At 37.1% G+C, this 21,021-nt stretch overlaps 5 protein-coding genes across 7 annotated transcripts; 4 read left to right on the top strand and 1 right to left on the bottom strand.

The window, feature by feature from the left end:
- The first annotated feature begins 1,247 nt into the window (after window positions 1-1,247).
- On the top strand, window positions 1,248-4,591 carry LOC111810351 (uncharacterized). Its single transcript, XM_023697061.2, has 7 exons — window positions 1,248-2,339; window positions 2,748-2,900; window positions 2,972-3,319; window positions 3,394-3,470; window positions 3,545-4,186; window positions 4,264-4,365; window positions 4,538-4,591. The coding sequence occupies exons 1-7, from the start codon at window positions 2,201-2,203 to the stop codon at window positions 4,589-4,591; spliced, it is 1,515 nt and encodes a 504-aa protein (XP_023552829.2). The 5' UTR covers window positions 1,248-2,200.
- Window positions 4,592-4,755: 164 nt separating this feature from the next.
- Window positions 4,756-5,601, top strand: LOC111786083 (LOB domain-containing protein 24-like). Its single transcript, XM_023666434.2, has 2 exons — window positions 4,756-5,175; window positions 5,259-5,601. The coding sequence occupies exons 1-2, from the start codon at window positions 5,023-5,025 to the stop codon at window positions 5,547-5,549; spliced, it is 444 nt and encodes a 147-aa protein (XP_023522202.1). The 5' UTR covers window positions 4,756-5,022; the 3' UTR covers window positions 5,550-5,601.
- Window positions 5,602-7,974: 2,373 nt separating this feature from the next.
- Window positions 7,975-9,797, top strand: LOC111810561 (protein DETOXIFICATION 49). Its single transcript, XM_023697280.2, has one exon. The coding sequence runs from the start codon at window positions 8,078-8,080 to the stop codon at window positions 9,674-9,676; it is 1,599 nt and encodes a 532-aa protein (XP_023553048.2). The 5' UTR covers window positions 7,975-8,077; the 3' UTR covers window positions 9,677-9,797.
- Window positions 9,798-14,040: 4,243 nt separating this feature from the next.
- On the bottom strand, window positions 14,041-16,631 carry LOC111810601 (BAG family molecular chaperone regulator 1). 3 transcript variants are annotated; one of them, XR_015411617.1, is made up of 6 exons: window positions 15,735-16,631; window positions 15,380-15,636; window positions 15,165-15,311; window positions 14,709-15,085; window positions 14,428-14,546; window positions 14,041-14,328 (listed from the first exon to the last, which is right to left on the bottom strand). XR_015411617.1 is itself a non-coding variant. In XM_023697330.2 (4 exons), exons 1-4 carry the CDS (start codon window positions 15,958-15,960, stop codon window positions 14,786-14,788), a joined length of 930 nt encoding a protein of 309 aa, XP_023553098.1. In that variant the 5' UTR covers window positions 15,961-16,631; the 3' UTR covers window positions 14,556-14,785. The 3 variants fall into 3 exon arrangements, 1 of the variants encoding a protein (XP_023553098.1); XR_015411616.1 differs by having other exon boundaries at window positions 14,041-14,546; XM_023697330.2 differs by lacking the exons at window positions 14,041-14,328; window positions 14,428-14,546 and having other exon boundaries at window positions 14,556-15,085.
- Window positions 16,632-18,199: 1,568 nt separating this feature from the next.
- On the top strand, window positions 18,200-20,552 carry LOC111809820 (dihydrodipicolinate reductase-like protein CRR1, chloroplastic). The gene is made up of 10 exons (XM_023696259.2): window positions 18,200-18,398; window positions 18,482-18,604; window positions 18,693-18,767; window positions 18,854-18,919; window positions 19,149-19,244; window positions 19,338-19,454; window positions 19,531-19,623; window positions 19,817-19,918; window positions 19,980-20,066; window positions 20,151-20,552. Exons 1-10 carry the CDS (start codon window positions 18,273-18,275, stop codon window positions 20,181-20,183), a joined length of 918 nt encoding a protein of 305 aa, XP_023552027.1. The 5' UTR covers window positions 18,200-18,272; the 3' UTR covers window positions 20,184-20,552.
- The last annotated feature ends 469 nt before the right edge of the window (window positions 20,553-21,021 follow it).

Raw genomic sequence — 21,021 nt, 5'->3', positions numbered from 1 at the left:
ATTTGGATTGAGAATTGGAACTGAAAGCAACACATGAACACTGAAACACGGAGTTAACTGATAAGGAGCCAGGCTGTGCCCTGTTCTGGCTGCCCACGGCATCAACAGGTTTGGATTTTTTTCTCCTTTCTTTTTTATTTTTTAATTCAATAAATATAAAAAAAGAAAGTTTCTTTAAAATAAAAAAAAAAATAAAAAATCTCTGGAGAATGAAAATAGAAAGGTAATGTGTCAGCTTCAGGATCTGACATGTGTCACTTTGACTTGTTCTTTAGGTTAAACTTCACCATCGAAGATTCTACATCTTCTCTTAGTATCATTCTACTTGTTCTTCACCCATTGGGGCAACGAGGATTAGAATATCCATTCTCTTACATAGAAACTTCCTTATCACCCCTATTTCTTTAAATAATAATTTTATAAAAAAATATATTTCAATTAATTTTAAATTTAATCATATTCTGTCGGATTAATTTTCATTTTTAAGAGCAATTGAAGACGAATAGATAAGATAAGAACGTTGGAACAATACTAAATCTAGATTTCAAATCTCAATTCAAATCATGGGTATAAAACATTATATTTAGTTCTATAATAGATGTTATGGATCGACCGTGGTGTTCTAAAGAAAATATTACATACGCATTTTTCTATAAATCTCGTAAATTTTTTAATTAAACACATAAGAATTAAAAAAGAATTGATTAAGAAGGATTAAAAGAGAAAAGAGATTAGAAAAAAGAGGAAAGTTCTTGGGGGGTTCGGAAGTGAGTGACAGTGAAGGAGACAGCGTGGCAAAGGGGTTACAGAGGCAGACAAAAGAACACCTTCGAGTGACGTGGCGGAAAACTCCAAATCAACACACGGTTTTTTTAATTGACAGTTAATGAAAGAAAACCGAATTTCCGATACCGATACGGTAACTGACTGTGACCGAGAGTGGGTGACAGAATAGGGATTAGTACGACTGGTTATTTTCCCGCGGAAACGCGTCAACCAACCACGTGTCTGTTATGTAGGTGACAGACGAGGTCCACTACACTTGAACCCATACCCTCCCTCCCACTTGTTCCTTTTTTTCTTTTTCTTTTTATGCAACACATCATTTTGTAATAATTTATGTGTTTAATTTGATTGCGACATTTAACTTTATTTTTAAATTATCTCTATTATTATTATTATTATATAATGAAAATGAATTTTGTAATCCAAATCAAATCCACTTTTGATGATGATTCATACAAAACCAAAGAAAAGTTGTAAATGAAATTTCTTTTTGATCTACGATCAGAGATCTCTCGGGATTCTAGAGCCACCATTGCTGAACTTCACTTTCATTTGGCTGACGATGGCACGTTGGTTTCAGTTCACAAGACGAGATTTTGGTCCTATCCCGGACTGGAGCCCGATGCAATATGGCTTGACAGAACTTCGCATATTTTCCCCAAATCGGTTTAGGATGTCGAGCAAGTCGGTTGAGCTTCACAGTAGTAGGCAAGTTTGATTTTGAATTACGGGCTTTGTTCTCTTGTTTGTAAACTTGAGATTTTGAATTAACCACCGTAGTTGTCTAATTTGGGATCAAGCGAAAAGCTGCGTTTGAATAACATAAGTTAAAATAGGTAGACATTTAAATCGTCATTAAATTCAAATAAAGGTACTAAGTACATTTAATCTTTTCAATATGAATCGGATAAGTAGTGTTGTGATTTTGAAATATATAGTTAACGACAAAAGTATTAAGTGAGATTAGAAGGATTCGAATGTTAGATAAATATTAGAAACGAAGTTAGGAGTGTGAAAGGTAATTAAGGAAGAGATAGAATTAGATGCATGCATGAGGAAATGGGAGTTTTATTTGGAAAATAAAACAAAAAAATGATATGGAATTATTTAGTTAAGATATGAAAAAGAAAAAGGGAAAAAGGAGGGAGAGGAATAAATGAAAGGATTGCGGATCTTCTTGAAATGGAACTCCAAGTGGGAGCCTCATATGTTTGGTAAGTTGCATTAGATGTCAACTTTGGGGCTGGATTCTTTTGCATGTAATGTTCATATCATATCATATCATATATATATATATATATATGGTTTTGGTTCTGGTTTTTGAGATGATTATCCTCTTCATCAATTTGTAATCAACGAAAGATTATGAAGTGATCTGTGGGGTAAGGTAAGGCGTGGGCGTGGGGTTTGAAGGATGGATGAAGAAGATGGGCGATGTGAATCAGTTTTGGAGAGTAGAATGTTGTCGGTGGATATTCATATATTGTTGGTGGATGATGATGCTACTTCTCTTGCTGTCGTTTCTGCCATGCTTAGACTCTGCAAATATCAAGGTTTTTCTTTCTTTTTCTTCTCCCATCTCTACTTCAATTGGTTTTCATACCTTTTATTTATTAATCGTTTAAAAAATGCTCACTTTTTTCCCAAAGTTTAGGGTTTAGGGTTTAGGGTTTGCTTACGATCCATCTTTCATAAAGACTTCAACATTATCATGGGATTAGAAAGACCATTAGAATGTTGGACGAAAAGTCGATGTGTTACTGCACATCAATTAAAGAATCTTTACTCTAATAATAGTTTGAATATGCACAAACCTATAATTTTCTACGTGAAATCCCACATTGATTGGAGAGTAGAACGTTTTAAAATCTTGAGACTGGAGACAATATGTAATGAGTCAAAACAAATCATATCTGTTAAGGGTAGGCTTGGACTGGAACGATGATGTGTTTAAATTTCAGTTGTGACTCGGAGAAGCCCAATTGAAGCACTTGATACTCTAAGGGCAAAAAAAGGGTTTTTTGACCTTGTTGTGACTGATCTCCACATGCCTCAAATGAATGGTCTTCAATTACAGAAGCAAGTAACCAAAGAATTCAAGCTTCCTGTTATCAGTAAGTATCTACATAATCTACAATATTATTATTAACAAGTAAATTAAACCAAACCCTACTCTTGTTTGCAGTGATGTCAGCTGATGAAAAACCTAGCGTCATATTGAAGAGTTTAGAGGAGGGTGTTTCATTTTACATGGTCAAACCAATAAGCCTAGATGATGTCAAACAAGTATGGCAATATGCTATTACACCTAAACAAACACGAACAATTATCCGACCACAATTCTCGATCGACAAACCATCGAAAAAGGAGATCATCAAATTATCGAAATCGGAAAGAACCAAGAACAAGACGAAGAAGGCAAAGGAAACTAGGGTTCCTCAAACTTCTATTGCCAAAAGAAAGGCAAAGGTGGTTTGGACAAATTCACTTCACAACCGGTTCTTACAAGCCATTAGACTAATAGGGCTTGACAGTAAGTCTATGATCCTTTATAATTTGACTCCAAATTTCTGTCCCTCATTAATGTTCTTAATTTGTTCTTTTCAGAGGCAGTTCCAAAGAAGATCCTTGAGTTCATGAATGTGCCTGGGTTGACTAGAGAAAATGTTGCCAGCCATTTACAGGTTTGCCCTTTATATATTAACAATTAATGCTTTGTTTTAGTATTGAATCTAAGCTGGGTTGTTTATGGATGTAGAAGTATAGAATTTTCTTGAAACGAGTTGCTGAAAAGGGAGCTTGTAATTCAATGAAGATATATTCAGATTGCACTTTACTAAGATCAAGCTTTGCTTCTTCTCACTTTCAATTTCAATCCCCATTATACACACCAAAATTCCAATCCCAACATCCATATTTGCTTGAAGAACAACAATTAATGGCTCCCTTAAACTACCCATCTCCTCTTTTGGGAGCCAATTATATCTCACATCCCACCCCTCCAAACCCTAATCTTGAAATTGAAAACTCTTTGACCCTCAATAAACCTAACTTCCCTTTCAATGGGCTTGTCTCGAGTTCGACTCGGAACGATCATAATTTCGTGTCAATCGAAAATGAAAACCCTAATGGAGGGTTGAGGTTGAATGATAATGGGGTAGCCAATCATGTCCAAGCTACTCATGATCACAACAATGGGGGATTTTGTGGGAATTTTGAAGGTACAAACCAAGTTTTAGAGAACAAAAATGTGGAGGAGAATGGTGTTGTGTTAGTGTCACCAAAAGAAGGTAATGACACCATTGCATTTGGAGATCAAATTGGTGAACACCAAAATTGCTTTGATGTTCTTAGTGAGATCTTCATGGGGCACAACCACCACAATCAAACTTCTTTAAGGGTACGTTTAGTAGTTCATATTTTTTCTAACATTTTTACAAAAGGGTTATATAAGGATTAACATTATATGTTGTTTAGAGGGACGAAATGGGTGATATGGAGCTCTCTCATATGTGGAATGGAATTGAAATGGAGGCTTCATCAAAGCAAGATCTTCAACCCTCAACCCTCTCTGCCCAGGCAATGCATACTCATTCCTCTTGCAAGCTTCCCTAAATCTTATTCTATAATAGGAAACTCTTGATTTGTGACTCATTCCTCTTGCAAGCTTCCCTAAATCTTATTCTATAATAGGAAACTCTTGATTCGTCACAAATTTAAATTATTTGACATATGTTCTCGTGATTTGCAGGGTTGGGACGACGATATGTTACGAACCTTTTTGGGTGATGCTTCATTTTCATAATAGAGGAAGAGCTACTCTCAGTCTACAGTCTAACCGCTAGGAGATAAAATTCATTTTAGAGCACATGATTTGTATTTGTATGAATCTCCCAGTGAATAAAGTATGAATGTATATGAATTGTATTGGATGATGTTGAAAAAGTATGAATGTATATGAATTGTATTGGATGATGTTCAAGTTTCCTTCCACAATAGAGATAATTTAGGAACAAAAATATTGAATTAACTTCTTACCATATACACACACAAACATTTCCTTCCAAAATCTAATGATTGGGAGTTTTAAATTGAAAAAAATAGCCGTTGGCTTGAAGTGAGTGAAAGAACACTCCATAAAATGTATATATATAGAGGGAAAAGATCTACAGAATCTGCATCAAAATCTTGGTTCTCTTATTTTGTTCCAAAATTTGTTGATCCAAAGATTCTAGCATGATCTCTGGTCGTTGTGCAGCTTGTAAGTATTTGAGAAGAAGATGTCCTTCCGATTGCATTTTTTCCCCTTTCTTTCCTTCCAATAATCCTCAAAGATTCGCCATTGTTCATCGAATCTATGGTGCCAGCAATGTCGCCAAATTCCTCCATGTAATTTCTTCTTCCTTTTTTTATGAACTATTATGAGTTTCTGGTATTTAATTTAATTTGATATCATTTTACTTGATAATCAGCAACTCCCTCTGCATCTACGACCCGAAGCAGCCGAAACTTTGTTCTTTGAGGCAAAATGCAGAATTGAAGATCCAGTTTATGGATGTGTTGGAATTATTTCTCAATTACAACATCAATTACACGTGGCAGAAACCCAGTTGGCCAAAACTCGGGCTGAGATTGCATTTCTCGCTTCCAACCTCCAAGAAGCCCAACCACAAGATTTTGCAGTTCAGCCCATTCAAGGCCCAAATACTATTGGGTTCTCTCAGATTGGGCTTTCCACTCCAGCCCATTGGTTTAATTCATAGCACGTTGTAAACATGACAAAACTCCTTTCACTTCTTTTAAATCTTTTTTAGAATGAAAATGATAACATAGCTTCCAATTTTTTAAATCCTTGCTCCTCTTTCTTCATTTTGGTGCACGTCCCATTTACATCTCACTTTTCTCCGCTTAATAAACTTAAAAAATTCGTTTATAAGGAGGTGGAAACTTCTCTCTAATAGATACGAGAGGAATGAAAAATATGTTAATTGGAAGAATTTAGTCGGCAGTATAGTGTGGGAAAGTGGTGTGACACGTCAAAAAGAAACATAGAAAGAGAGATTGATATTGAATACCATTTTGACATGTGTTGTGTACTCCTAATTCGTCAGCCCTACGTACCAACCAAAATGGGAACACAGCCTTTAAAAGTGGCGCAGACAGAGACACAAATGAAAAAAGACAGATAAAAGTCAAAGAAAAGAATTAGGAGAGGAACATTCTTGTTTTGTTGGTTGGAAGATGAAGATGTGTATCAAAAGCTATAAAGGAGGAGAGGGGATTGGTTCAAACCCCTCTTTACGACTCACAACTTTTAACGCAGCCCAACTTCCTGTGGCTCGACATTTGTCCACTTTTTATCTTCACTTATCCCAATGCCTTTTTCTTTTTCCTTTTCCTTTTTGTATCCTATATTTCTACCACTTTTCTCGTGTGAATTAAAGATTGGATTTCAATCTTCTTCGTCTTTGCCACCTTCCAACCTCCTGTCTTTGACACTTGTCTCTCTCTGCTTTCCCCAAATGGGTACAACCACAACTCAATCTTTAGTTATTGCAGTTGGGGCGGTTGGTTTCTACAATATCCATATCTTACTCCCTTGCTTTTCACTCTCACCAACCTCCAATTTCCACCTCCAACAGACGATATTTTTGTATGAAGACGATACGTACCATACTAAAACAGGCAATATTTGCTACGATCTTCATCATGGATATTTTTGTTCTCAACCCAATGAGCACTCCTATGTACAGGCCACAATGATTTTTCCTTCCCCTGTACATCGTTCTCACTTAATTTTTGGTCATTACTTGTTTGGGTTTTTTTTTTGGGTTAAAAAAACACTTGGACTTTGTTGGGCATAGACTCATAAAAGAGGGGAGGGGATGTTTCCATTGCCCATTTACGTTCACCAAGCAGGTCCAATGGATATATATTTTAATGGGGTAGCTATAAAACACAAGTACAGAGCAGAAAGTTGGTTCATTTGAGTTGCTTGTATCAGCTTGTTAAAGAGGATAGTCCTCTCTAAAATGGTCAAAATGGGAACGTAATTCATCATTTGATGTGAAGGAAGCAGTCAAAGCAAGCATTATATGAATGCAATGCTTAAGCAATAAGGAATAGTGATATTCATTGATGTATGATTAATTAGACTTTTTGTTCTCTACACGTTTTTTATGACCAAACCCCACTGTGTTTTTGTCTCTGTCTTTGCGTTTCAAAGTGGGAGCTAATTGAACACTATCAAACAAGCGTCACTTCATTAGACCTTCCTCTTATGTATGCTCTCTTTTTGACCCCACGCCTCCACTCCACTTCCTATTCCTTGTGTTCACTCTTTACGACCAAATCTTGGACTTCAAACCCTCGAAGCTTCTTCAACTACTTTGACCTCTTCTTCCCCCATTTGTTATCCCTTTAATACCCATATCAAAAGCTTTTCCCTTTCTTCTTCTACTCAAAAGAATTGGACCCTCCGTCATCACTACTGGCATAAGCACAAAAAGGGCAATGTAAGGTTAGGTTTTGAGGCTTTTGTGCGAGGAGGAGGAAGAAGAAGAATACAAAACTTGACACCTTGAATATGTTAACTGCCAAAAACTGTGATTGAAAATTTGGAGGAGACATTTGGCATATGCTAGGCGACGAGGCTCCTAAGAGGTTAGCGGACAGAACAGGCGTTTGAACTGATCCATAAGACAAACAAGTATTATAGTTGAACACAAGAAGCGTACGAAACCCAGCTGTGGAAGATGACAAGCTTTCAGGGTTTGGACTCTGCTGTCTTATCATATAAACTCGTAAATTACAAGATGGAGATAGTATACAATAGTAGGTGAATCCAAAGACGCGCATAGTCCACATGGGCCCTTTCTGGGCTTTGAATCCCCTGCCCTGCCCTCCCCTGCCCTGCCTCTGTTCATCCAATTTCAGTCCAAACACGTCGATTTGGCAGTCCTTAAATATCAATTCTTAAAGACCCATGGTTTAGGGGTTTGTTTAACTAGTACCAAAAGAGTCTTTAAAGTAGAAGGATTAAAGATTAAGTTGCCATTTAACCAAAATCCTAGAAAAGCTCACGAGAACTTTTTATTTTATTGAACAAAGTGTGTGGGAGAGAGAGAGAGAGAGAGTTTGCGCGTTGGCTTGTATTGGGAAGCTATAAAAAGGGAGTGATGTCTACTCATCTTCTCTGTCTCTCCTTCTCTATTTCTTTCTCTTTCTATCAACTCTTACCTCCTTTGTCTGTGTATCTAACACGATTGTTTGTGAGGGCACAGAGAAAATTATGGGTGGTGTAACCAAATTATGCAACTCTGAAGTTGCTTACCTTGACTCAATTAATGACGACCTTGAGATGCCTAGCAATAGCAATAGCAATAGCATGCATCATCTCACAAACCCACTGATCCCTCAACAAAACAGACACAAACCAACTAACAATACCAATACCAATATCAATACCAATACCCATTTCTCCTTAGCCATTAAAGAGGCCTTTTCCATTTTCCAAATTGCCTTCCCCATGGTCCTCACCAGCCTCCTCCTATACTCCCGCTCCCTCATCTCCATGCTCTTCCTCGGCCGTCTCGGGGAGCTCCCCCTCGCTGGCGGTTCCCTTGCCATCGGCTTCGCCAACATCACAGGCTACTCCATTCTCTCTGGCCTTGCCATGGGCATGGAGCCCATCTGCGGCCAAGCCTTCGGTGCCAAAAGGTTCAACCTTCTCGGCCTCGCCTTGCAGAGGACCATCCTTCTCCTCACCTTTGCTTCAATCCCCATTTCACTTCTTTGGTTCAACGTCAAGAACATCCTTCTCCTTTGCAAACAGGACGCCTCCATTGCCTCCCAAGCCCAATTGTTCCTTCTCTACTCTGTTCCTGATCTTTTCGCCCAGTCCCTCATCCACCCTCTTCGAATTTACCTCCGAACTCAATCCATAACGCTCCCCCTCACTTTCTGCGCCACTTTTTCTATCCTTCTCCACATACCCATCAATTACTTTCTCGTTTCCTATCTCAATTTTGGTATTAGAGGAGTTGCTATAGCAGGGGTTTGGACCAATTTCAACCTCGTCGCTTCTTTGATCCTTTACATACTAATTTTCAACGTCCACAAGGAAACATGGGGAGGCTTCTCTCTCGAATGCTTCAAAGAATGGGGAAACCTTCTCAATTTGGCAATCCCAAGCTGCGTCTCGGTCTGCCTCGAGTGGTGGTGGTACGAAATCATGATCCTCCTCTGTGGCCTATTACTAAACCCCAAAGCCACCGTGGCTTCCATGGGCATTTTGATTCAAACCACAGCATTGATTTACATATTCCCTTCGTCGCTGAGCTTCAGCGTGTCCACCAGGGTGGGGAACGAGTTGGGGGCAGAGCAGCCAAAGAAGGCCAAATTAGCAGCCATTGTCGGGCTATCTTGCAGCTTCGTACTGGGGATTATGGCTCTGTTTTTCGCAGTGTCCATAAGGAAAATATGGGCGAGTATGTTCACAGAGGATAAAGAGATCATAGCATTGACGTCCATGGTGCTGCCCATAATAGGCCTCTGCGAGCTCGGGAACTGCCCACAGACGACAGGGTGCGGCGTTTTGAGAGGGACAGCGAGGCCCAAAATAGGAGCCAATATAAATTTAGGGTGTTTTTATTTGGTGGGGATGCCGGTAGCGGTAGGGCTAGCATTTTACGGTGGGTTTGATTTCAGGGGGCTATGGCTGGGGCTCCTGGCGGCGCAGGGGTGCTGTGCGGCGGTGATGTTGGTGGTTTTGGGATTTACAGATTGGGAGCTAGAGGCAATTAGAGCTAGGAAGCTAACCGGTGGTGGTGGCGATGAAGTGGTGGAAGCTGAGTCAATTGAACCTAAAAACAAGCAAGATTGGTGCTAATATCACAGATTATCAAAATTAAATTTGTGACATAGATGATGAAGCTGATGACAAAATCTAATTATCTGTTGTATTTATTTTTCCTTTTTTATTAAAAAGAAATATTAATTTTTTAGTTAAACTAAATCGCATACAATAACATGAACTACATACCATGCACGCCTGATTCTATAAGATATAATATCTATATCATATCATATATATATATATATATATATATATAGCTAACCATGTATGCCACATAATGTTTTTCGAAGTTTTAGATTAAATAATAGGTAAATTTAATAAATCCAAACATAGGTAATTTTGATTCTATCATTTTGTTTGAACAAACGTTTGACCAATTTTGTTTAGTTTTTATCCTCATGTTTGTCTCCAAACATCCAAGTTTCTTGTTCTAAGCCGCCTTTAGGCTGCCGGCAGGTACTATAATAAGTCCATTTATTTAAGATATGTTCCAATGAATATATACTTTAGGTTAATTTTGATTATATTAATTATTCAATTCAAATAACAATTTACTTAATTTGAGCTTGAGTAGTAACCAAAGGGAACAAATGCAAATGCATGTATGCCAAGTTTTAATCCCAAAAGGTTAATTTAATTAGTGCAACTTAGCATATTATATCAACTTCTGCTATAAGCTTCCAATTTAGTCAACCCATGAGTCTGCCTTTTTCCTATCTTTAAATAACACAACACATTTAATCATATTTTAAGGATTTAGATTCTCGACGTGTCTTTTTAAATCTATAATTTTTTTCAATTGATTTTTTTTCGATTATGGAGAATATTCACGCAGCAATATATACAGTAGTTTGGAAGGTGCTAGTAATTTTTTTACGATGATTTTGACATTTAAAAGAGAAAAGAAATAGAATCATCATGAACAAGTTCTCGGTTGTCTTAAAGAAACATTTTTTTTTCCCTCTTCCTCGTTGTTGAAGAGGATAGAAATTTAAAGTGGAAGAACGGAATTATAAGTAATTCTAAGTTGACTTAAGTCACATCAATATCACATCATCGATTCTTAAACATTACGATGAAGAGTATAAATTCTTTTAATTAGGAAGGCAAACATTTCATTTAAGAAAGAAAAAAAAAAAAAAAAAAAAACATGAGGTGACACTAAACACATTGAAGGGCTCACATTTAAGCTCTACAATATTCGTTTCTCCCTCTTTGATTCCAACGGCTTAAGAATGGGAAAATAAATATTAGTCGAATTTTAGTAAATACTATTTAGGGGATGGGAAACAATAATTGATTCTTTAAAAAATTGATTGTTTAATTAATTAATTACTTTATAAAGGAAGTTAAAAGTAAGTGTTATATTTATGCATAATTAATTATGTAATATAAAGCTAGTGGGATTCCTCCATTGAAGCTTATCTTTAAGCTTCATTTTATTAAATTACTTCTTCTATGTATATAAAGTGGGCAAAGAGATTACATGCATGCAGAATTGGCCGTCACCTTTTGATCCTCATATGGCCACCCCACCCCTTATGCTTACATTATTCTTATTATTCTTATTGCCGGATCGGGATATTATTACTTATGCTTCTAAAATTTGAATAGACGGTGGAGCGTATGTGACAAATTGTTATATGGGTATGATGCTTTACCTGTAAACGCTTCTTCAACTCTCTCAAGAATCATTTAGGAGTCGACTTGAAAGGTAATCTTTTTACATAGATAAAGACTTGTTTATTTTTATATGAGGGTAATAGAAAATAATTGTATAGTTGGAGTAAAAGAAAGGCAGTTGGTGCACGGTAGGGTTTGGACGTCAGCAAGTGAGATCCACGCGTGTAAGATGACGTGTGGGGTTTGTAGAGGTGGATAGGGAGGGTTAGATCTTTCCATTAGTAAAGGAAATGCAAAACAACTATAATCACCCACTCGCCCACTTTCACGTGTAGAATGTTCGAATATCACGCGCTGAACTTGTTGATTACGACGCGCGCAGCGGCTGGCAAAAGTCACGGCAAGATCGCGGGATGGCCCCTCCCCCCTCCAAAAAATAATAATAATAAACAATACTTTTTAAAAAATTTATTTATTTAAATTCCAACTTTCCTTTTTCTGAATTCAAACCCATCCTATTTTAATAATTATTAAAAGTATTTATTTTTATTGTCAACTTGCCTAAATATAATTTAGGTTAATTTAATCGTAATCGTAATCATAATGATTTGTATATGAATATATACGCAATAGACTAACATATAATATTAAGGTATAGTTTCTTATTTCTTCTCTTAAAACGTTCCATTTTTTAACCTTAATTTAATTTCATTTTTTCTATTAATAAAAATCATTTTATCTTACGTATAATTACCTTAAATAATTCAATAGAATTATGATATTATTTTTTTTAATGTAAATAATTATTTTTTTTGTTTTTTTTAAAAGAAAACTATATGTGTAATTATTTTAATTAAAAAGCCTATTTATAAAGAATAAGATACCCATCTTTGTCACTGTGACAGAGGAATTTAGTTAATGCCCTATGAAGAATAATTTAAAAAAAATGATAGTACCTAATTAGTTAGGCCTATATCAAATATAAAGATCTAGTTGCATCACGTATTTACTTTTAGGTTTCGATAACTAAAGAAACTAAACTTAGCTTTAAACTTTTCATATTTCGGCTTCTTATTTGATGGAATCTTGTAGTAGGCAAGCTCACTGTTAGCAGTTATTGTTCATTTTAGCATGTTACGTGTTGCTGTCAGAATTAGAATTTTCCACACACTTATAAGAAATGCTTTATTATTCTCTTCAACCGAGGTGGAATCCGAAGAAGATGGGTGTAGATGAAGTTTGAAACGTTGTTGTTTATAGTTTTATCTTGAATGTTGGAAGATTGACAACATATGGATGAACAAAAACAGGTTGTTTATGAATTTTTATAGACCAAAGAAACAGAGGTGAAGAAAATGAGGTTGTAATAGGGAGACAAAAGGGGGGTTTCTTAAGGCTAAAGATAAAGCCATGAACACGAAGAACACTAATTTAATAGCATTATCTTTGGAGTCATAATAAATCAATATTATCTCCTTCCATATTTTATGAAATTGTTTTGATCTGAGATGCATCATATATATGTGTAAGGAAGCATTGGATTGGAGATTTGCCATCATTATCCACAGCACCTTACCCAAAGACTACTGGTTTTGTCTCTAAAATTCAAAGCTTCACATAAAGTTGTCTCTTTTAAACCAAATTCAATTTTGTTGTGTTTTTCAGACAAACTTGAGCACCCATTGCCTAATAATTTGCTTCTCAATTCCCTATGTCTTGTATGAAAAAGGGTTAAGGAGTGATTTATAGGCATACCATCCAATGTGAGATCACACCTCGTTTAGAGAGGAGAACAAAACATTCTTTATAAGAGTGTGAAAACTTCTCCTTAGCAAATGCATTTTAAAAACTTTGAGAGGAAGTTTGAGATGAAAAGCTCAAAGAAGACAATATATACTAGCGGTGGGCTTGAGCTATTATAAATGGTATCAGAGTCATATATCGGACAATATGTCAGCGAGGAGGCTGAGCCTCGAAGGAGGTGGACATGAGGCCGTGTGCCAGCAAGGACACTGGGTTCCAAAGGAGAGTAGATTGGGGGTCCCACATCGATTGAAGAAGGGAACGAGTGCTAGTGAATACTAGAAGGTGGTAGATTGTGAGATCCCACATCAGTTAGGAAGGAGAACGAAGCATTATTTGTAAGGGTGCGGAGACGACTCCCTAACATATGCATTGTAAAAACCTCGAGGGAAAGTCCGAAAAGGAAAGTCTAAAAAAGACTATATGTTATAGGCTAGTGATGGACTTGAGCTGTTACGACTGTGTTATGATTCCGCTCTTATAAAAAAAAAAAAAAAAAAAAAAAAAAAAAAAAAAAAAAAAAAAAAAAAAAATCCTTCTTTTGTCTGAAACTTCAAAATCAAACCTCAAGTGGGAGTTCCAAATGGGCCAATTTGATTTGTTGTGGGCAATGTGTTTAGCTTTTCAAGTGTTGTGCTAACCCATCACTTCTCCACTTTATTTGACTTTCTAAGCAACATCTTCAAAAAGGGAAACAACTTGCCCAATTCCTTTTTGGTTGCCTTTTTCTTTCCCTTTCCAATTCAAACTCATACCCATTTGTGCAACTTTAAGTTTGGGCTTAGAAACATTCAAATCCAAGTATTGGCCCATTCCCTTTGATGATAGGTTAGGGTGAGCCTTCACTCTAGCCCAACCCATACTTGACCTTCCATCATCTTCCTTTTAATTCCTTTCATCACAACCCATGCCTCCCTCTACTTTACAAAGTTGGATTAAATTAACATATAGTTTGCACATGAACAGTGTGATTAACACATTAAAATACGAAGCATTCCTGAGATTTGGACACATATAAAGTAAACATTCTACTTTTGTTCTAAGATATACAAAACACCCAGATGGGATTTTGTAATCATGATCTTTAGTTAAAGGGTAGAGAAGAAAAGTGAGTATTATGAACTGATAAACCATTTTTCATTCTTTAAAGCTATTGATTGATTGATTGATTGATATATTACCTCTTTGGTTCTTTGCTTCATAGAAAGGCAATGGAAGAGTCTGCACTCTAAAACGCCTTTCCCATCATTGCTTCACAGCTGAATAAACAAAAAAGCTTAAGACTTCTGAATTTGGAAAGGCTTCAAAGGGACGAAATTTCCTATTCCAAAGTAGTAATCATAGATTTGGTGGTGTACTTAGATCACACTTGGCGTTCTATCCTTGCCTGGGTTAGCTGTGCTGATTGATTATCAAAATCATCTTCATCAACTACTACTTTTAGAGACAGAAAGATATCAACTTTGTTCTTCAGCATCTGGTTGGATTAAGAGAAAGACAAAGCAGAGGTTTATTGTAATGCCACAACAGAAAATTGATGATCGCTACTGTAGTAATAACCCCATTTATTTCCCGAGAAGGGGGAGGTGGGTGTCTCTCTAAATTTTCATCTAAATACAGTAAAGAATGGAGGGCTCACACTGATATGATAAGGGGCCAAACCAGCTAAATCTGAATTCAAATCACAAATCCTCACAAAATGTATGCCTATGGCTCTCACTCGAAGAATTCCCAGTTGAACCTTGGCGGGATGGCATGCTCGGTGGGCGCGATCGACGGGGAGGCATCAAATATCTCCCATTTTGTTGTGACCACAGTGCTGGATGCTGTCGTTGGCTTCGTGGAATGCTGCTCCTCTTGAATTGTTGATAGTTTGGTGTTTGCAAAGGAAGGCCTACTTGTTTGTCTTTGATGATTGGAATTGTTGGTGTTGTGAGTTTGTGTTTGAATTGTAGCCATGGAGTTCTTAATCTTCAACAAATCAAGAGTTTCAACATACTTTTGCACTCTTTTTACCTACAAATGATTCAAAAAACTGGTTCAAAACTATGAAGTCTTTTTCATGGAAGAACAAATATGAAGAACATAACAGAACCTGCATTTTCCTCTGCAACTTGACATCTCCATCTCCCATAATAGCATCCAATTTGAGCAATTCATTCATCAACAAATCAATCAAATTCAGCACATCATTCTCAGCAACCTTCCCACCTTTACAGACCACAGATTCCAAAGCAGAAACCTATGTGCGTTGCCATTCCATTATATCATCATTCCCCAAACAAAAGAAAAGAGAAAGAAGTTAATTACCTGTCCTGCAAGTTTATCAACTTCCAAGCTAATTTCTGATATGGATTTGGAAGCTTTCTCCATTTTGGCATTCTTCCTCATCTCAACGTACCTTCTTTCTTGGCTAATTGGGTCTTCCATTAGAACAATCTTGGATTTGTTTCTTACCCCACAACTGTCCAGAAAGGCCTTTGAATCTCTCTCCTTCTTTTTGAACAACAGCTTCTGATCTTGATGGTGCAATCCTGTAGGTCCTACCAACATCTTCTTCAGTTCCCCTGCATCCCAAACCAACAAACAATCAGTCTTCAATTACACGTTGAATCAACTTCATTTGGGATTCTCAAAAATTTGGATACAGAAGAAGGGTGTTTACCAAATGTGCCTTGAGAACTGATACTAATTTCGTGGTAAGTAGAACCGTATTTGACTTTAACTCTGATCGTCGGCGTTGGAGTCGATTCCCCGTCGGAATCAGGGGTTCTCTTCTGAACAAACATTCCTCCTGGCCTTAATTCCCAATCCATCGGCCGGTCGTCACCGACGGCGGAACTACCCTTCATCTGTGATAGGCCTGTCGTTTTAGTCTTCAATTTCATCATCTTTGACTGAAGGACCAATCAGAAAGCGGCAGATCTCGGCGGCGTAGAAAATATTCCCGGCGATCTGTGAAGGAAAATGAAAGAGACCCAATAGAAGTTAAGAGGGTATTGTAGAAGAAACGACGAACGGCAGCATTATAGAGTACTATCGAAGCAATTGCAGAAGCCACGCGATGAAAACAGCGATTGAGGAACAAAATCGGGAGTCCCCAGTGAACAAAATTTCATGGCGATTCTAATCTGAGGCCACTTCGAGATAAAAGGTTTCTCCTTTGAGTGAAATCTGAGAAACCCAGAATCTGTCAGAGCAGAGGGAATCAGGGTGAAGCCAAATTAGGCTTGAACTTGGTTAGCTGGGTAAAAGTTTGGCCTCCTCGGTCGCCAAAGTGAAGAAAATGAAAGGAACAAAAAAGGGGTTCAAACCCAGAAGTACTCCATCTCCCTCCCTCTGTATTTTGTGTGTGAGAAACAGAGAGAAGGGCAAAAATAAAAGGCAGTGGGCAGCTAAGTTGGGTATTGGTCTAGTCTGATATATGAAAGGGAAAAGGGGGGAAAAGCCGCCAAAGCTTGCGTTGGAAGTGGGTTTATAAAGGAAAATAGGGGAAATGAAAGAGAAGATTGAGAGGGCAGGGAGGGGTGGCCTTCTGACTTACGTATGTATGGAGGAACTGAGTGTCTGTCTGTCTGTCTGAAAACTACGTTATACTAAATACTCTGTTTTTGTTTTTGTTTTTGTTTTTGTGTTCATGTTGTGTGTTCTGTGCGTGTCTTGAAAGCAAAGGAAACCCCCCTCCTCCTCCTCCTTCTTCTTCTTCCTTCAACACTACACGTGTGCTTCCCTTTCCATCTCCTTATTACCCATTCCCTTATCAATTTCCATCTTAATCCCTTTCCCATCTTCCCCTTTTCAATCACAAAACTCGAGCTTTCTCCAACGCTTTTTAATGAAGTTACTAAACTCGTGTCAAACTAAGCACGATTAGATTGGATTGTATACCTTATTTGGAGAGTGGACTCTCATACTTGTACTAATATAAGACACCGTACATGGACTAGATGCGTCACAGGTGGTGATCTCTAGCCTGTCGTTCCAACCAAAGAGCTTGCTTAGAGTATCTTTTCCCGTTTGAGTAATCAACTCTTACCTTACCTTGTCGGGACTCTCAAGACAGTATTTTTTTATCCTTTGAGAGATAAATAAGTTATAGCACTACCTATTTTAGTATTAATTTTGGCGCGGGCTAATGGTTAGGTTTTTATACCTTCTGTTTACTTATCTAACAAGTTTTTGTCTAAATTATTTCTATATATTAACTAATTGTGATTTGAAATATATATTTATATGTGGTAAGATTTTAGGAAAAACCACAAAATTTAATACTTCCTATTTTTGTTGGCAAAGCTTTGAATGTCATTATTGTTTTAATTTTGAAGTGATGTTCTATTTAAAAATTAAAAATTAAAAAAACTTTAAAAACCCATGTGTTTGATCCATTTAATGCACAAAATTAGAAGGTAAACAAATATTTAAGATGTGATTTATTGATTTAAATAAGGTATTAACCTTAAAATTTTCTTTTTGTCTCCAAGTTAGGGGCAACTTAGTAATTTCCCAAACTTCCATAAATTTATTTTTCGTTTGTGAAATTTTACTAAATTTAAACTAACCTATATTCATTCGATTGGAGAAAATCTCACGTTTTAAAATGTATGGATTTAAATATAAAATTAAAAGTAAAGTATTTATAAGATTTTTTTTCCATTAAATAAAAATAAAAAGATCAGTGAGTGGGGCCCAATGGACACGAGGACGCCACATCTACGCCTCACGTTCTGGCCAATTGGCAACCACCACCGACACTGCAACGTGTGCATACCACGCGTCGTATTTTGATTGGGGAAAAGTCAATCGTGGCAGGTCAATCAAAGGTCGGATCCCATGCGGACGCCGTTCCTATGGGGACGTTGCAACTTACTATATTCGTTGACTTTTTTTTTTTTTTTTTTTTTTTTTTTTTAATAATTCCGCCAATTATAGCGTTTTACTTGTTTTATTACGATGACTTGACCTGGTCATTAAAGTAAATACTTTTGATCTTCTTTTTATTTTCGAATAATTTTTTCTACAATATTTTAATTTGGGTAAATAAATTCTTACACCCAATTAATTAGAAGAAAATTGTAATCCTGTCGCTGTCGCCGTCGACACAAAAACCTTATCAAACAAGAACACAAGGGTAAGGTGAAAATGGGCTTATCCTCTTGCAGAATTAGACCCATTTCAGCTCCGAAAGAGAGGAAGAAACAGAGCTATGAAACCAACAACAATGGCGGCTCTGGGTTCACAATTCCCCTTCACAATGTATAAGAACTCTGAGAAAAAGAGACCCAGATCGTCAATTCTCTGCTCTGTACAACCATCTCAGAGCAATATCAAGGTCGCCCATCATCCATCATCCACCAGCCATGGCTCTCATTTATTTTGCTCAACAGTAGAGATTCATTACTTCTGTTTAAACAGGTCATTATAAATGGAGCAGCAAAGGAAATTGGAAGAGCTGCAGTTATTGCAGTGACAAAGGCAAGAGGTATGGAGGTTGCTGGTGCTGTTGATTCACATTCTGTCGGAGAGGACATTGGAAAGGTCTCTCTCTCTCTCTCTCTCTCTCTCTCCCCCCTCCATCTCTCTTTCTCTCCCCTGTGGTTTTGCTGATCTGTACAGATAAAATTAGGTGTGCGACATGGAAGAACCTCTAGAAATACCCATATTAAATGATCTCACCATGGTTTTAGGTTCAATATCTCAGGTACTAATACTCAATCACACCAACTTCATCCCTCACTTTGTCTGGTTTAAGTCTCAAAAGATCACTATTTTATTGCTAATTTGCAGTTAAAGGAAACAGGAGTTGTTGTTGATTTCACCGAACCGTCTAAAGTATATGAGAATGTGAAGCAGGTAGACTCTTCTCGTCTAACGACTCTTCACAATTGTACAATATTGTCCACTTTGAGCATCAGCTCTCGTAGCTTTACTTTTGGCTTCTCCATAAGGCCTCATTACTAATGTGATGCATTTCTTACTTATAAATCCAAAATTAGCTAATGTAGGACTCCCTCCTAACTATCATCGATAAGGGTAAACATCAACTGAGCTTCATTTCTTCCTTGTTCTGTTTTGAAATTAGGCAACTGCATTTGGCATGAGAAGTGTGGTTTATGTTCCCAGATTAAAAGTAGACACAGTGGCTGCATTATCCAACTTCTGTGAGAAAGCTAGCATGGTGAGCACAGGGTGAGATTTTAATGCAACCCTCTCCTCTTCCCCCTTTCCTCTTTCCTTCTCAGTATGAATGCTTTAATGGGTTCTGTCACAGGGTTGTCTTGTCGCCCCAACTCTGTCCATTGGCTCTATCCTTCTCCAACAAGCTGCAATTTCAGCTTCCTTCCATTACAGCAATGTAGAGATTGTGGAATCCAGAGAGAATCCACAGGTTATAATCAAATTATATCAACAACTAATTCCAACAGGCCCTCAACTAAATTAAATACTCACCCTTTTGGTGACAGGATCTCCCATCTTCAGATGCAGCCCAAATAGCCAAGAACCTCTCAAATTTGGGCCAAATCTACAACAGAGAAGATATTTCAACAGAAGTGCCGGTAAACTGAATCCTTCTGAGTACTCTCTGCCTCATTTAATTTTATGTATGAGTATTCAATATGAGAATAGATATCTATGGTTTAATCTCAAAGAAAGATTATGAAACCTCACCATATTGATGACTAAGACATCAAACTCAGAAGCCCATTTCAAAAAAGACTAGCTTGCTTATTGTGCCCTTTTGCATGCTAGGCAAGGGGACAAGTGATTGGAGAAGATGGAGTTCGAGTGCATAGCCTTGTCCTTCCGGGGCTTCCTTCCAGCACCAATGTCTACTTCTCACGCCCGGGAGAGGTGAGTTCTAGCTTGTGTTTCTGTTGTCCCTCTCCGACACTTACCATGGCTTGCATCACAGGTTTACACTCTCAAACATGATATCATAAACGTGCAAAGCCTCATGCCAGGCTTGTTATTGGCAATTAGAAAGGTGGTGCGCCTTAAGGTACCTCCCCAATTTTCTTCAATCATCTTCTTCATCCTGTATTGCCAAATGTTAAGCTGTTGCCTCTCTGTGCTACTCTGCCAGACTCTGGTGTATGGCTTGGAGAAATTTCTATGAAGCTTCGAAGGCTCTCCCCTGGCAGCTCTCTCTGAAACTTCATCTCCACTTTTCATTGGACAGAGTGGCCATCTCGACCTGATAACAAAAACTATGGAGAACTTAAATTATTTGGTTCTTAAAGAAGGGTTCCAGTCCCATTCTTTGTATTATACCTGCAAAATCAGGTATCAGTACCATGCCCACATTTTGAGAGTACTAGCAATATAGCTAAAATCTTTCGCGTTTTTTTAGCGGACGAGACACTACTCCCCCTAATTGTATCATATTGTCTACTTTTAAACATAAACTCTGGAACATGTTTTGGTATTATCACAGCCATTACTTTATTATCACAACCCAAAATGGAACATATTTTAATTTATTTTATTTCCAATTATATTACAAACAATATATGTTATGTGTACATTTGAATAAATAATTGTCCTAAAATATACAAGGAAATTAACAACAATATAGTCTATGATTGCTATATTGATAGAATAAGCAATAAAGACAATGAATTTCCAACAATAATTGTTGAATTTATTATATTTACCAAACTCACAAATAATAATACATAGATTAAGATATTGTACTGTTTTTCTAATTTGCGTTCATAAAGGTTGTTAAGAGCATCCTATTCCTGGCCCTTCTTTCAAAATATTTATTTATTATTTATTATTTATTTTATTGTTCAAAACCTTCAAAAAGACAAATTGTTGCTTTTGCTTTCTAAACATCAAAATTAGTGTCAATTAACTTTGTGGTAGGCCACCTTCATTCCTTTTTAGATCAATCAGAAAATTGCACAAACCACCCTAAAATTTTAGGGATATTGCATCTTATTTATCTAAAA

The sequence above is a fragment of the Cucurbita pepo genome, chromosome 14 (genome assembly GCF_057944985.1).
Source record: "Cucurbita pepo subsp. pepo isolate OVF chromosome 14, ASM5794498v1, whole genome shotgun sequence".
NCBI lineage: Eukaryota > Viridiplantae > Streptophyta > Magnoliopsida > Cucurbitales > Cucurbitaceae > Cucurbita > Cucurbita pepo.
This window is presented reverse-complemented; position numbering and strand designations above follow the sequence as displayed.